General features: G+C 55.5%; 1 protein-coding gene across 6 annotated transcripts in view; it reads left to right on the top strand.

The window, feature by feature from the left end:
* ACTN1 (actinin alpha 1) overlaps positions 1 to 12,271 on the top strand; it is a 102,779-nt gene extending 90,508 nt beyond the window's left edge. Inside the window, exons 12-22 of one of the 6 annotated variants that reach the window (XM_084966572.1) lie at positions 2,125 to 2,275; positions 2,751 to 2,859; positions 3,317 to 3,457; positions 4,468 to 4,650; positions 4,939 to 5,073; positions 6,184 to 6,363; positions 7,084 to 7,230; positions 8,143 to 8,223; positions 8,705 to 8,770; positions 9,932 to 10,090; positions 11,538 to 12,271. In XM_084966572.1, coding sequence (XP_084822698.1) covers positions 2,125 to 2,275; positions 2,751 to 2,859; positions 3,317 to 3,457; positions 4,468 to 4,650; positions 4,939 to 5,073; positions 6,184 to 6,363; positions 7,084 to 7,230; positions 8,143 to 8,223; positions 8,705 to 8,770; positions 9,932 to 10,090; positions 11,538 to 11,696 — 1,511 coding nt within the window. In that variant the 3' untranslated portion in view covers positions 11,697 to 12,271. 6 annotated transcript variants of the gene reach the window in all.
* The last annotated feature ends 665 nt before the right edge of the window (positions 12,272 to 12,936 follow it).

Raw genomic sequence — 12,936 nt, 5'->3', positions numbered from 1 at the left:
CAAGGCCAGGGACCAAACCCACAACCTCGTAGTTCCTAGTCGGATTCGTTAACCACTGGGCCATGATGGGAACTCCAATAATGCCAGATCCTTAACCCACTGAGTGAGGCCAGGGATTGAACCTGTGTCCCTATGGGTACTGGTCAGATTTGTTTCCCCTGAGCCATGATGGAAACTCCAGGAATCCCATTTCTTGAGACTAGTTGAAAATAAACCCTACACATGAAATCACTTGTCTGGGATGTTGGTGGTGAGACCGTCTACCATTGTGCAAGCTGAGGGACCTGAACACCGCACGCTAGGGTGGTGAGTGGTGACAGTGGGGTCCAGCGACTCAGCAGGAGGTTGCACAGTCATCCGAATGGCTCATGTGACAGCTGTGGAGCCAAAGTAGAAACTGATGATGTGCTGCTGAGTATTTTAAAAGCAGGAAATGTAATTTACATACACCCTGTGGTTTTATCACAACATCCATATAAGGAAAGACAGGAAAGGTGTAGATGAATAGGCTCTTCTGTAATTTTTCCCCTAAGTTTATGTTATTAACCAGAGAGAGAAAAAGGAGTAGAGAGAAAGAAAGAAGCCCTCACGCTCTTGGCCCAGGCTTCACTTACTGAGCGGGGCTGAGCACACCTGACAGGTGCAAACACCGGGTGGACATGCAGGCAAGGCCAGCTCAGCCTTCACTTCACAGGCCAGCTCAGCAGTTGCTTCACAGGGCAGCTCATGAACATCATCCACCAACAGTCCTGGGAGGTCGTTTCTCATTCCATTTTTCTCCCACGAAGCAACAATCCAAGACATGCAAGCCCTGCCCCGCCTCTAAAGAAAGAGGGTTGGAGAAGGTTCTGGCCATTGATGGGTTATGTGCAGAGTGCACTGGACACGCCGTCCACACTGAGAGTGACTGAGATAGAGGGGTCCCTGCAGGGCTGCTGGGGGCCAGCAAGAAACACTGGAGAAATTACGCTCCCTCTTTTTTTTTTTTTTTTAAATCTTTTTGGGGCTGCATCTGTGGCATAGGAAAGTTCCCAGGCTAGGGGTCGAATCGGAGCTGTAGCTGCTGGCCTATGCCACAGTTCACGGCAACAGTGGATCTTTAACCCACTAAGCAAGGCTGGGGATCGAACCTGTGTCCTTGTGGATTCTAGTCGGATTTGTTACCATTGAGCCGCAATGGGAACTCTTGCAGAAACTCTCAGGATGGGGTACCCCTGAGGTGCTTGGCCCTGGTTACACCACAAGCATGGATCATTGTTTCCTGCTTCTTCTAAAGTTTTTTTTTTTTTTTTAATCATTTGTTTATATATGTATTTTTTCTACTGTACAGCATGGTGACCCAGTTACACATACATATATACATTCTTTTTTCTCACATTATGTGTTCCATCATAAGTGACTAGACAGAGTTCCCAGGGCTACACAGCAGGATCCCATTGCTGATCCATCCCGAAGGCAACATTCTGCATCTATTTACCGCAAGCTGCCAGTTGCTCTCATTTCTCCCCTTCCCCCTTGGCAACCACAAGTGTGTTCTCCAAGTCCATGAGTTTCTTTTCTGCGGAAAGGTTCCTTTGTGCAGTATATTAGATTCCAGATATAAGTGATATCATATGGTATTTGTCTTTCTCGTTCTGACTTACTTCACTCAGGACGAGAGTCTCTAGTTCCATCCATGTTGCCGCAAATGGAATTCCCTGGTGGCCTAGCGGGGTAGTGATCTGGTGCGGACTCTGATGTGGCTTAGCTCTGGTCGCTGCTGTGGTGTAGGTTGCAACCAGGAACTGGCCCGGGCATGGCCAGTAAATAAGTAGAGTTCATATTATGCCCTGAGGTTCCCACCCAGTCCTGGCCAGCCTTTGTACGCCACGACGCCTAATGGCCCTGCATGGGTTCCATGGAGAGTCGTGACTTCCTGGACGTGTCCTGCATCAGGGATGTTCCAGCCCCACCATCTGCTTTCTCGAACTTCAGCTAATCAATCCTTGTATGGGGGACATCTCCTTGGGATGTACCAGAAGTGGCGCTCCCAGGCCCGGATGGGTGGGTGGTCGGCGTCTAGAAGGTGGGCCCCCCCCCCCAGCTCCCCTCCCACTGATCCCTGTGCCCCATCTCTGGCCCCAGGCAAAGAGGCCATGCTGCGGCAGAAGGATTACGAGACGGCCACCCTCTCAGAGATCAAGGCCCTGCTCAAGAAGCACGAGGCCTTCGAGAGCGACCTGGCCGCCCACCAGGACCGCGTGGAGCAGATCGCTGCCATCGCGCAGGAGCTCAAGTAGGTGCAGGCCAGCGAGGGGCTGGGGCCCCGTGGGAGGTGGGGGTGTGGCCTGAAAAATGAGCAGGGTCCCTGGACTTGAAGATCATCAATGCAGAAAACTAAGAATGCCCCCCGGGTGGGGGACTGCCTGTAACCATTCCAGACACAGGCCGTCGGTCCTTACATGTAATGACCGTGGGGCCAGAGGATGACAAGCCTTGGCTCTGGCTTCCCTCCCGGCCTTGGTGGCTCCCTGGGGTCAAGACTGGCATGACCCCCCGGGCAGGATCGGGGTGGGTGGGGGCCCTTGGACAGGAGACCAGCAGTCTCCTGAAAGCCAAGGAGTTGAGGGTGGGAGGGGGCGCCTGGAAGTTCTTAATAAAGCAAGCACAGCAGGCCTTCCAGCACCATGAGCGCCCCCAGCTCCAGGGAGAGGGGAGCAGGCCCTGGAGGTCACCTGGTCACCTAACTCTTCCTGTCTCCTCCTTCCCAGTGAGCTGGACTATTACGACTCACCCAGTGTCAATGCCCGGTGCCAAAAGATCTGTGACCAGTGGGACAATCTGGGGGCCCTGACCCAGAAGCGGAGGGAAGCTCTGGAGGTGAGACTCCGAGGCAGGTGGAGGCCTGCCTCCGGCAGCTCTGTGTGCCCTTCCTCACTCCCATTGCTTTGGGCTGAGAGATTCCACTGATTTCCCCAGACCTTCCCCAGGCCTGGCCTGCCTGCGGAAGGCTCACATTGGCCCTGGACTTGGCCTTTGCCCTGATGGAAATACTCAGTTCAGTGTTCTTAGGCCAACCCCAGCTGTTGGAGAACTTTCCTTCTCTCCAAACCAGACTCTCTGGGGCCAGGAGGGTGACTTCAAGGGAGGGGGGCCCATACACCCCATATGAAGAACCAGCACCCAGAGAGAGCCTGTTAGTCTGGTGCTTCCAGACCTGAACCCCTGGAGGCTGGCCAGGAGGAATTTGAAGGCTGTTGGGGGAGGGGATGGGGGGGCATTCTGGATGTGACTTTGCTAAATGCCTCTCCACCCCCACCCCATCTGGCACTCGCAGCGGACAGAGAAACTGCTGGAGACCATTGACCAGCTGTACCTGGAGTACGCCAAGCGGGCCGCGCCCTTCAACAATTGGATGGAGGGGGCCATGGAGGACCTGCAGGACACCTTCATCGTGCACACCATCGAGGAGATCCAGGTGTGCTGCCGTCCTCCTTGCCCGCACACTCTGCTGGTCACCCTCCTGCAGGACTGTCCCTGTTAGGAGAGGATTGAGAGATAGCAACCCCCAGGATTCGACAGATTTGAAAGTTTTGCATTTTATTTTGACGTGGCAATATATGCACATGGTCTAAAATCTAAAAGCTAGAAAGGTGGAGTTCCCGTTGGGGCTCAGGGGGTGAAGAACCGGACATAGAGTCCACGAGGATGCAGGTTCGATCCCTGGCCCTGCTCAGTGGGCTTAGCATCCGGCATTGCCGTGAGCTGCCGTGTAGGTTGCAGATGTGGCTCAGATCTGGCGTGGCTGTGGTGTAGGCCAGCAGCTGCAGCTCCAATCTGACTCCTCGCCTGGAAACTTCCATATGCCATGGGTACAGCCCTCAAAAGAAAAAATAAAGCTAAAAATGCTGTGCAATAAGTTCCACTCCTACCCCCTGTCCCCAGGCTCCCCGTGTCCTCCCCAGAGGTGAGCAGGATGAGCACACAGTCACCGTAGGCAATTTATTTATTAACGTCGTCTTTCCCACACCCGCCCCTTTTTCATACAAAAAGTGCTTGTATTATACACTGTATCCTGAACCTTTATTTTTAACTGAATAATTATCTTGGCGCTCATTTCATGGCAGTAGACCCTTCTTTCGTGCAGCTGCAGAGCATTAGATGAAAAGGTTTTGCTAAGGAACCTGTGTTGGGGGAGGTTGCCTGAGGCGCAGGCCCCGGGCACCACTTGTCCCTGCCTGGAGGGGTGTGAGCCCCCAGGAGGTTGCTGCTGACCTCAGCAGCTCTGAGCGTGAAGCTGGCACTGCCATCTTGAATCTCAGCCATGAGCGTCCTGGGTTGTTGGTAGCTCTGGGTCTCCCAGCTGGTGTGGCGCCATCCATTCACCGCCCCCTGGGACCACACGTCTCCCTTTGCTCATCTCGCCCACGGGAGGCGCCGGTCCCTCCCAGTGACTGTGCTTCTCCTGCCTCCCCCCCCTCCATCCAGGGACTGACCACAGCCCATGAGCAGTTCAAGGCCACCCTCCCTGATGCCGACAAGGAGCGCCTGGCCATCCTGGGCATTCACAACGAGGTGTCCAAGATTGTCCAGACCTACCACGTCAACATGGCGGGCACCAACCCCTACACAACCATCACGCCTCAGGAGATCAATGGCAAATGGGACCACGTGAGTGCAAGGGCCGGGCGGGGCACTGGCAGAGCCTCTGCCAGTTTCAGAAGGGCAGGGATTTTTGCATGTGTTACTGATTTTCACTGACTCTTCCTTGACTTCACTGTCACATGGTAAGCACTCATGATCGGTCAGGTTAATGACTGAATTTCTAGAACAGGTCCACGTGCTCACTCGTATTCTGTTGCTGACTGGTCCCTTTCCTTCCTGGCTCCTTCATTTCCTCATCTGAAATAGGGGCTGGTAGTTGGCTCATCCTCAGTGTCCTGGTTGTTCCCACCCCAGGTGCGGCAGCTGGTGCCGCGGAGGGACCAGGCCCTGACAGAGGAGCATGCCCGCCAGCAGCACAACGAGAGGCTACGCAAGCAGTTTGGGGCGCAGGCCAATGTCATCGGGCCCTGGATCCAGACCAAGATGGAGGTGGGTCCCGTCATGGGAGCCGGGGCGGGGGGGAGAAGGGCTTTCATCCTCCCCAGCACCATCCCCCCGGGCTTGCCCTGTTTCCTCTTGGGCAGGACCCGAGGGCACTGGGGGTCTTGAGCCCACAACTGGTCTGCTGCACCATGGAGGGTGAGGAGTCTATGCAGGCGAGGGCTGTGGGTTGATCCCAATGTCTGGTTTGAGAGCAAAGACCCACACAGGGACACCACCAAAGAGCCACATGAGAAAGTCCCATAGGACGGTTGGTGCCCAGGTGGCCGACTCAGCTTATCCTTTGGCTCATGTGGCTAACCAGATCTGCTTTCCCCCGGAGTCATGGGCTTGGTCAAAGAGACTGATCCCCGCCCCTGAGAGAGAACCAAGCTTTGAGAAAGCATGCAACCTTTGGCTGAGTTATTGCACCGGGTATTGGGGTGGCATAGATAAGGAAGGAAACACTTCTTGGGTTAGAGCATGATGTCCCTCCCAGTTCCTGGAGGGCAGAGGCCATGTCAAGTTCATGTTTGTATCTCCCCTGCACCCCACCCCCACCTGCTTGTTAACACATTGTGCATAGTAGGTGCTCGGGAAGTATTTGCTGGGTTGAATGGAGAGCACAGGAAGTGCTTTCACAACCAAGGGTTGTTTACATGAATAATGGACAGACATGGGGATTAGGCCTGGCCCACGGAGACAGGTGGATGGAGGTAGGCCAGGCAGGTATCCTAGGAGCGGAACAGCAGGTGCATGGCCACTGAGGAGGTAAGCCCGGTGCACCGAGGCTGTGAGGAGCCCCGCTCAGTAGGGGAGGGTCACCGAGATGGATGGTTGACAGGAACAGGCTTGGGAAGGGATTCGAATGGCAAGCACAGGAGGGAATATTTAGGTTAGCAGCCGACCTTGCATCCATCCCCTTCCTGAAGCTGAGAGGTCCCCGAGAGACAGGAGGTTTTCATCCGGTGATAACGATGCTTGTCATACGCCCTTATGATGCTGTTTCCATGCCGAGACTCCATCTGAGGGGTTTGTCAGTGACCTGGGGACCCCAGTCTCCACCCCAAGGGCCCAGAGTCGGGTGGTCTGACAAGGGCCTCCTTCCCGGGTGAGCAGGAGATCGGGAGGATCTCCATCGAGATGCACGGGACCCTGGAGGACCAGCTCAGCCACCTGCGGCAGTACGAGAAGAGCATTGTCAACTACAAGCCCAAGATCGACCAGCTGGAGGGCGACCACCAGCTCATCCAGGAGGCGCTCATCTTCGACAACAAGCACACCAACTACACCATGGAGGTGGGTGGCGCCAGCCTTGCTTCCCTGGAGAGGGAGCCCCAGATCCCCCTTCTGCTCTCTGGTCCTGGGCCAGGGTGGGGGAGAGGTTACCTATCGTCCAAGGAAGCTGGTCTTGGAGGAAGGTGAACTCTGGCTTTGGAGTGAGGCCAGACTCACGTTCCCTCACTCCTGGAGCTCTGGGTCTTCAGTCCTCAGCGCCCTCTGAATTTCCCAAGGAGCTTGTCGCAAAGGCAGATTTCCGGGCCCCGTCTCCACAGTTTGATTCGCTAGGTCTGGGATGGGGCCCAGGGATCTAAATTTTTCACCAGCGCCCTGGTGATTCTGAGGCTGGGGGGTCTCTAAACGCTGGCGGGGAATCTGCTTCCTACTTGACTCCTTGTTTTGTAGAAGCATATGTGTGTGATTAGGGAGTTGAGTGTTCAGGGAATTCACCACTTTTTTGTCCCTTACTTGTTCCCACTGCCAGCTCTGCCCTCCTTCCTGCCCTGACCACACTGGTCATCCTGGGCAGAGGCCACCTCCCTGCTGTGCTTCCCCCTTCATCATCATCTGGGTCCCCTGTCTCGGTGTGTTGTCCTTGTTCTGGTTTCCCTGCCTCTGGTGATGTGATAAATCCAGGCAGAAGGCCGGGTTTGGTGGCTTTGGCCGTGTTGATGGTTGGGGGACAGAGGAGGTCTGGGATCCCTTCGCTGACAGCTCCCCCGCCCCCCCAACCCGCAGCACATCCGTGTGGGCTGGGAGCAGCTCCTCACCACCATCGCCAGGACCATCAATGAGGTGGAGAACCAGATCCTGACCAGGGATGCCAAGGGCATCAGCCAGGAGCAGATGAACGAGTTCCGGGCCTCCTTCAACCACTTTGACCGGGTGAGCCCCACTTCCTGCACTTGCGCAGAACAGCCCCCGCCCCCACCTCAGGGCCCTGGAGGGCACTGCCCAGGGCGTGGGCCCGGTTCCTGGGCAGGTGGGGAGGGCGGGGGAGAGGGAGGAAGGGCGGTCAGCCCGCCCTGGCTCTGTACTGCACCAGGAAGCCAGCCTGGTGTCCCACGAGCTCCCCTGCTCTCCTGGAGACAGTGCTCGTATTGTGGGTGGAGAGAGGGCCTCCGACCCCTGACCCTTGCTCTCCTAACATGAGGAGTCAGCCCCTGGGAGCAAAGCTGCCGCGGCTTCAAGGGAAGGCCTGCTGTCCCCGGTGGGGACCATTCCTTGCTGCTGCCCCAGGACTGAGCAGAGGCTCCCTCCTCCCCTCACCCCCAGGGGGAAGCCCTTAGGAGGCTGAGGGTGTGTCAGAGTCATCAGTACCCCAGTTCTCATCTGAGCTCTGGGACGGGCCAGCCCTGTGTGGGCTGCCCCTCCTAGTGCCCTGGGGCTTTGGGGTGGCCACAGGGGGTGGGAGCATGGGCTTAAGTGCTGCCCACCACCCCTGCCTGCTTCACTGCCCTCCAGGCACCTGGGTGGGTGGAGGCCCCCCTGGAACCCCCCCTCCTTGGGGCCCCAGGGCTGCAGGGGCCTGGGCACTTGGGCGGGGAGCTTCTTATCCCGCGGCGCGTGCCGGGGTGAGCGCCCCTCTGGACCGCGTCTGTGTGTCTAACGTGTGCACTTTTATTTCCCCTCCTCCCCCGCCCCTTCCACCCCTCACCCACCCCCTCGGCATGCCTTTGTCCCCGTGTCTCCCCACACACGCTACCCTCCACTGGGGCATGGCCCACCCCTCCTCCCCTCACCGCCTCCACCTCCCTGGCACCGCATGGCTCGCTGGCTGGCGCACGGCGGCCCCAGGATCACTCCGGCACGCTGGGTCCCGAGGAGTTCAAAGCCTGCCTCATCAGCTTGGGTTATGATATTGGCAACGACCCCCAGGTACTCACCTCCTGCATGGAGCACGCTCAGGGGTGGCGTCCGGGGCCAGAAATAACGCGTTTCTCCTTTTTCTTTTCTCTCTCTGTCTGGATCTCCCCGTCTCCCCTTTCCCGTGGGCCGCGGGGCTCGTCTTCTCCTGCTGTCCCCGCCTGGCCCGTGTCGGGCGCCTCCGCCCACTTCTCCGACCTCTGACCTCTGCCCTCCGTGGTCTTTCGTGGGAACCGGCTCGGTGCCCACCCTCCTCTCTCCTGGCCGCTCTCCATCCTGTGGACGGATTTTTGCCTCTCCCTGCTCTGTCTTCCTCCTTCCTGTGGACATTTCCCCGGGATGTCTATTTGCATCTCTCCCTCCTATGCCCCTCTTCCCCTCCTGACCCCCAAACCGGACCCCTTGACCTCCCCTCTGGCCATCTGTGCCCTGTCTTCCTGGCCCTGGGCTGGCCCTTCCTCCTCCTTGTGTCTCGGTGCCAATGGCCCCACAGAAGAAGACAGGCATGATGGACACGGATGATTTCCGCGCCTGCCTGATCTCCATGGGTTACAACATGGTAACGTAAACCCCACCCTCTGTCCTGGCGAGGGGCAGCCAGCTGACCGAAGAGGCCGAGTCCTGGCCGGGGCGAGCTGGAGGCCCTCAGGCTCGAGGTGCCCTTCCCGGAGGGGCCTCGAGATGCTGGTCCGTGGGGAAGATGGTGCCCTGAAGGTTGGGCCCAGCCACGGGGCCTGTCCAGGGAGACCTGGCCTTCTCTCTGCTGGTTGATCTTTACAGCGGAGATGGGCTTTCTCCCTCTCACCGTGGATGGTGGGGTACCCCAAGGCGGCCAGGAAGGACTGGTAGCAGACCTTCTGGGCGGGGGTTGGCTCTGCTTCATCTCGCACGAGGCATGGAGAGTTCCACCTCAGCCCTGTGATGGCCCCAGCCAGGCCTGCCCACCCCCACCCCCCGCCATTGCCACAAGCCCGTCCCCAACCTTCTCAGCTGCCGGCCCTCAGGCAGGCCTTCTGAGCAAGGCAGGGGCCTCAGCTGGGCAGCCAGGTGACTCTTAGGCCATGGTGCCAACTGCAGAGCCTACAGGCTGCCCAGTGCAGGGGCAAGGGCACAGGCTCTAGAAGCAGGGAACCTGGGAGTGAATCCCAGCTCTACCACTGCCAGCTTGGGGGCGTGGATAAGGTGAGGGGAACCCTGCTGGGCTGGTGTAAGGGTTAAATGAAGGAACTGTGTCCTTGCCTGACACGCAGAAAGTACGGTGTGTTACAGCCAGACCACCCAAGTGCAAGTCTCTGCTGTGCTACCTACTGGCTGTGGCACCTACTAAGCCTCTCTGGGCCTCCGGTTTCTCATGTGGACACCTGATGGGAATAATAAATACCAACCTTATGTGGTTGTGGTGAGAGTCAAACGAAGTAAAATATACAAGGCACTTAGACTAGTGCCTGATAGAGAGTCTGGGCTATCGGGGTGTGAGCCATGGTTGTCATTAGTTATGGTCCCAGAGGAACCCAGGCATCTCTAGGGGGTGGGAAGCCTGAACTGGGTCTGGGTGTCAGGTTCCTACCATGCCCTTCAAGACAACCCCGGTTAGGTCAGCTCTCACCCCTGCCCTCTCTCACAGCCTCAGGCTACTCCACGTCCTCAGGGGCTTCAGGTCCATAGAGAGAGCAAGCATGGCTGAGATGCTGACAGGCCCCGCGTTGACTCTTCCCTCCAGGGAGAGGCGGAATTTGCCCGCATCATGAGCATTGTGGACCCCAACCGCCTGGGGGTAGTGACGTTCCAGGCCTTCATCGATTTCATGTCCCGCGAGACGGCCGACACGGATACAGCAGATCAAGTCATGGCTTCCTTCAAGATCCTGGCTGGGGACAAGGTGAGGCTGCTGTGGTGTGGGTGCCGTCCTGGAAGAGACTGATCTGGAGGGAAGGCCTGAGCACCTCCCCTGGGCCTCCCTGCTGTCCACCTCTGCCCATTTCTGTAATGCTTTGGGATCTACTAAGGTGTGAGAACACAGCATTGGCCTGAGGTGTGGGGTATGTCCCCTGCCAGGGGCACCACATGTCACAAGTGTGACGGAATGATGGTAGTGGAGGACAGGCACATCAGGTGGGGGATGTGATTGGGTGATGGAAGGCCCTATCTGGGCACTTGAACTTCACATTCTTACATCATTCTGGGTGCAAGGTACGGCAGTGGGAGGGTGGGGGGAGCAAGAAGGAAGCATCTCTCATTTTTTCTATCCTGAGTGGCAGGCAGTCAGCTTCAATCTCCCAAATCTCCCACGTTCCCAGCAGTGTGCCTACCTGACAGTGGAAAAGTGGGAGCATTCAGGGGAAATTGGAAGCAGAGGGGTCCAGAGGCCAGATACCCTTTCTGTAAAATTCACCACCATTCTTTCAGCCAATAGGGAGTATAGTTTCTGAAATGTCTCAATCTACAATGAAATAAAGACTCAACCAACAAAAAGGTTTCTAAAGTCTGATTAAAGTTCAAGGACAGTATTAGAGTCATAGCACCTTGGAGCTGGAAAGACTCTCATAAACTACGTCATTGAAGTGACTCATTTTGTAGAGGTCTTCTAGGCCCAGAAAGGGACCTGGTCTCCTGATTTTTTTAAGTGACCTGAGGGTCAACCCCTCCCTCCTTCAGACTGGCTCCTAGGGTACTGTGGCAAAACTAGGGCACGAGGCTGGGTGCCCATTTCACAGGTCAGATCCCCTGAACTGTTCTGGAGCCTCAAGCTCCCCAAAGCAGCAGCTTCCAAGCTGACTTTCATGGCAAGCCCAAGGCATGGGAAGAAAGCAGACCCAGACTGGGGTGGGGAGAGATCTGCATTTTGCAGACATGTGTCATATAGCTGTCTGTGGCACTGATGCCCAAGCCTAGATGCTTAACTCAGGTAATTTGCTGGAATTGCATGACCTCCACAGAGCCCAGCTGAGTGGGTGTGGGATCCACCAGATATGTGTTGCTCCAGCCTGTGGTTGTTGCAGACTATAATCCATGAGATTATACTTGAATTAGCTTGGGAACCGGCTGAAGTAGTTATTGAAGCAGAAAATATAACGGGATTTAAATATATAAAGATAGAGTGTATATATACACATGATATACCTATGTATGCATGATATATATATAAGTGTATAATGTAAATGTGAATGTGAGTGTATAAAAGCACACACATACACATATATAAGCATTTCTATATCCAGAAGTTCAGGGAAAGGGCCAGGGTACCTAATATGATGAGTGAGGTTTACGTCCTTCAGGCTTTGCGGCCGCTCCGCTTTACGGCCGCCCTGACCTCGCTCTCTCTGCAGAATTACATCACGGTGGACGAGCTGCGCCGTGAGCTGCCGCCTGACCAGGCCGAGTACTGCATTGCGCGAATGGCCCCGTACACCGGCCCCGACGCCGTGCCCGGTGCTCTGGACTACATGTCCTTCTCCACAGCGCTGTACGGCGAGAGTGACCTCTAAGCCGCCCTGCCTGGTCCGCGACCTCGCCCCCATCCGCCCGTGCGAGCCCCGCCCTCCGCCTCTGCTGCCCCCGCCCCTCCGCCCCTTCCAGCCCGGGTTTGGTTTCTGCGCTCCGCCTCCAAAGGGGCGAGCTGGGACCCACGGGGCATCAAGCCTCCCTGCCCGTGAAGTGACAGTTTACAAAATTATTTTCTGCAAAAAAGAAAGTTACGTTAAAAAAAGTAAAAAACCAAAAAAACCACATATTTTATTATAGAAAAAAGTATTTTTTTCTCCACCAGACTTAAATGGAAAAGAGGAAAAATTAACTATTTGCACCGAAATGTTTTGTTTTGTTGTGACAGGAAAATAACCAAGCACAATGTTATATCCATCCTTTTTATCGATTTTTTTTTTTTTTTCTATCTGTACCATCTGCTGTATTCATTTCTCCAATCTCATGTCCATCTTGGTGTGGGAGTGGGGGTGGGGGTAGGGGATAATCTTGTCAAAAGGCACATTGGTGCATGTGTGTTTGCTAGCTCACTTGTCCATGAAAATATTTTATGATATTAAAGAAAATCTTTTGAAATGGCTGTTTTTTAAGGAAGAGAATTTCTGTGGCTTGTCTTCTCGTTTTTAAGTCCAGAGGTGTAATTAGCCTCTTTATCAGTGCACATTTTTTTAAAAAAAGTATCGCTTATTAAAAATGGTCAGGACAGAATTGCCGAGTGTGGACAGCTTTGATAACTGCGTGGCACACACCGTATTAAAGCCGCGGCACTCCCATGTTGCTTTGCTCGCTCCTTGCTTGCTGTGTTCCAGAAGTGTGTGGGGGGTCAAGGATGGTGTGGGGCACCTGGACTCATCCCTAATATGCTTTTGACCTTGGTACATTGTCTTCTTATGCTTCAGATCCATTTTTAAAAGGAAAAGGGGGTTTCCTCACAAGGCTCCTACCAGCTGAAAAAAAGTTCGTGGGTGTGTAAGGGACTCCTTGGTGATAAGCTCCACCTTTGTTTCCCACAGCATCAAACAGCTCTGTGGCACCTATACGACCCTGTTCCTTTTAGTTTTGCCACAAGGGACACAGTAAGAGTCATCTCACCCCCTTGCTGTTCAAACTGTCCTGCAGACAGCAGCGGTCCAGTGTCACCTGGGAGCGTGTTGGAAATGCAGGTTCTCAGGCCCCAAGCCGGATCTATTGAATCAGAATCTGCATTTTCACAAGGTCCCCAGGGGATCTGTGTGCGCTGCTCAA

The sequence above is a fragment of the Sus scrofa genome, chromosome 7, assembly GCF_054392235.1.
Source record: "Sus scrofa isolate SSC_HxYL_T2T_F1_AM1 chromosome 7, Sscrofa_HxYL_maternal_Yorkshire_Landrace_v2.0, whole genome shotgun sequence".
Taxonomy (NCBI): Eukaryota; Metazoa; Chordata; class Mammalia; order Artiodactyla; family Suidae; genus Sus; species Sus scrofa.
The sequence above is the reverse complement of the archived record's forward strand: the minus strand, read 5'-3'. Positions and strand labels throughout refer to the sequence as shown.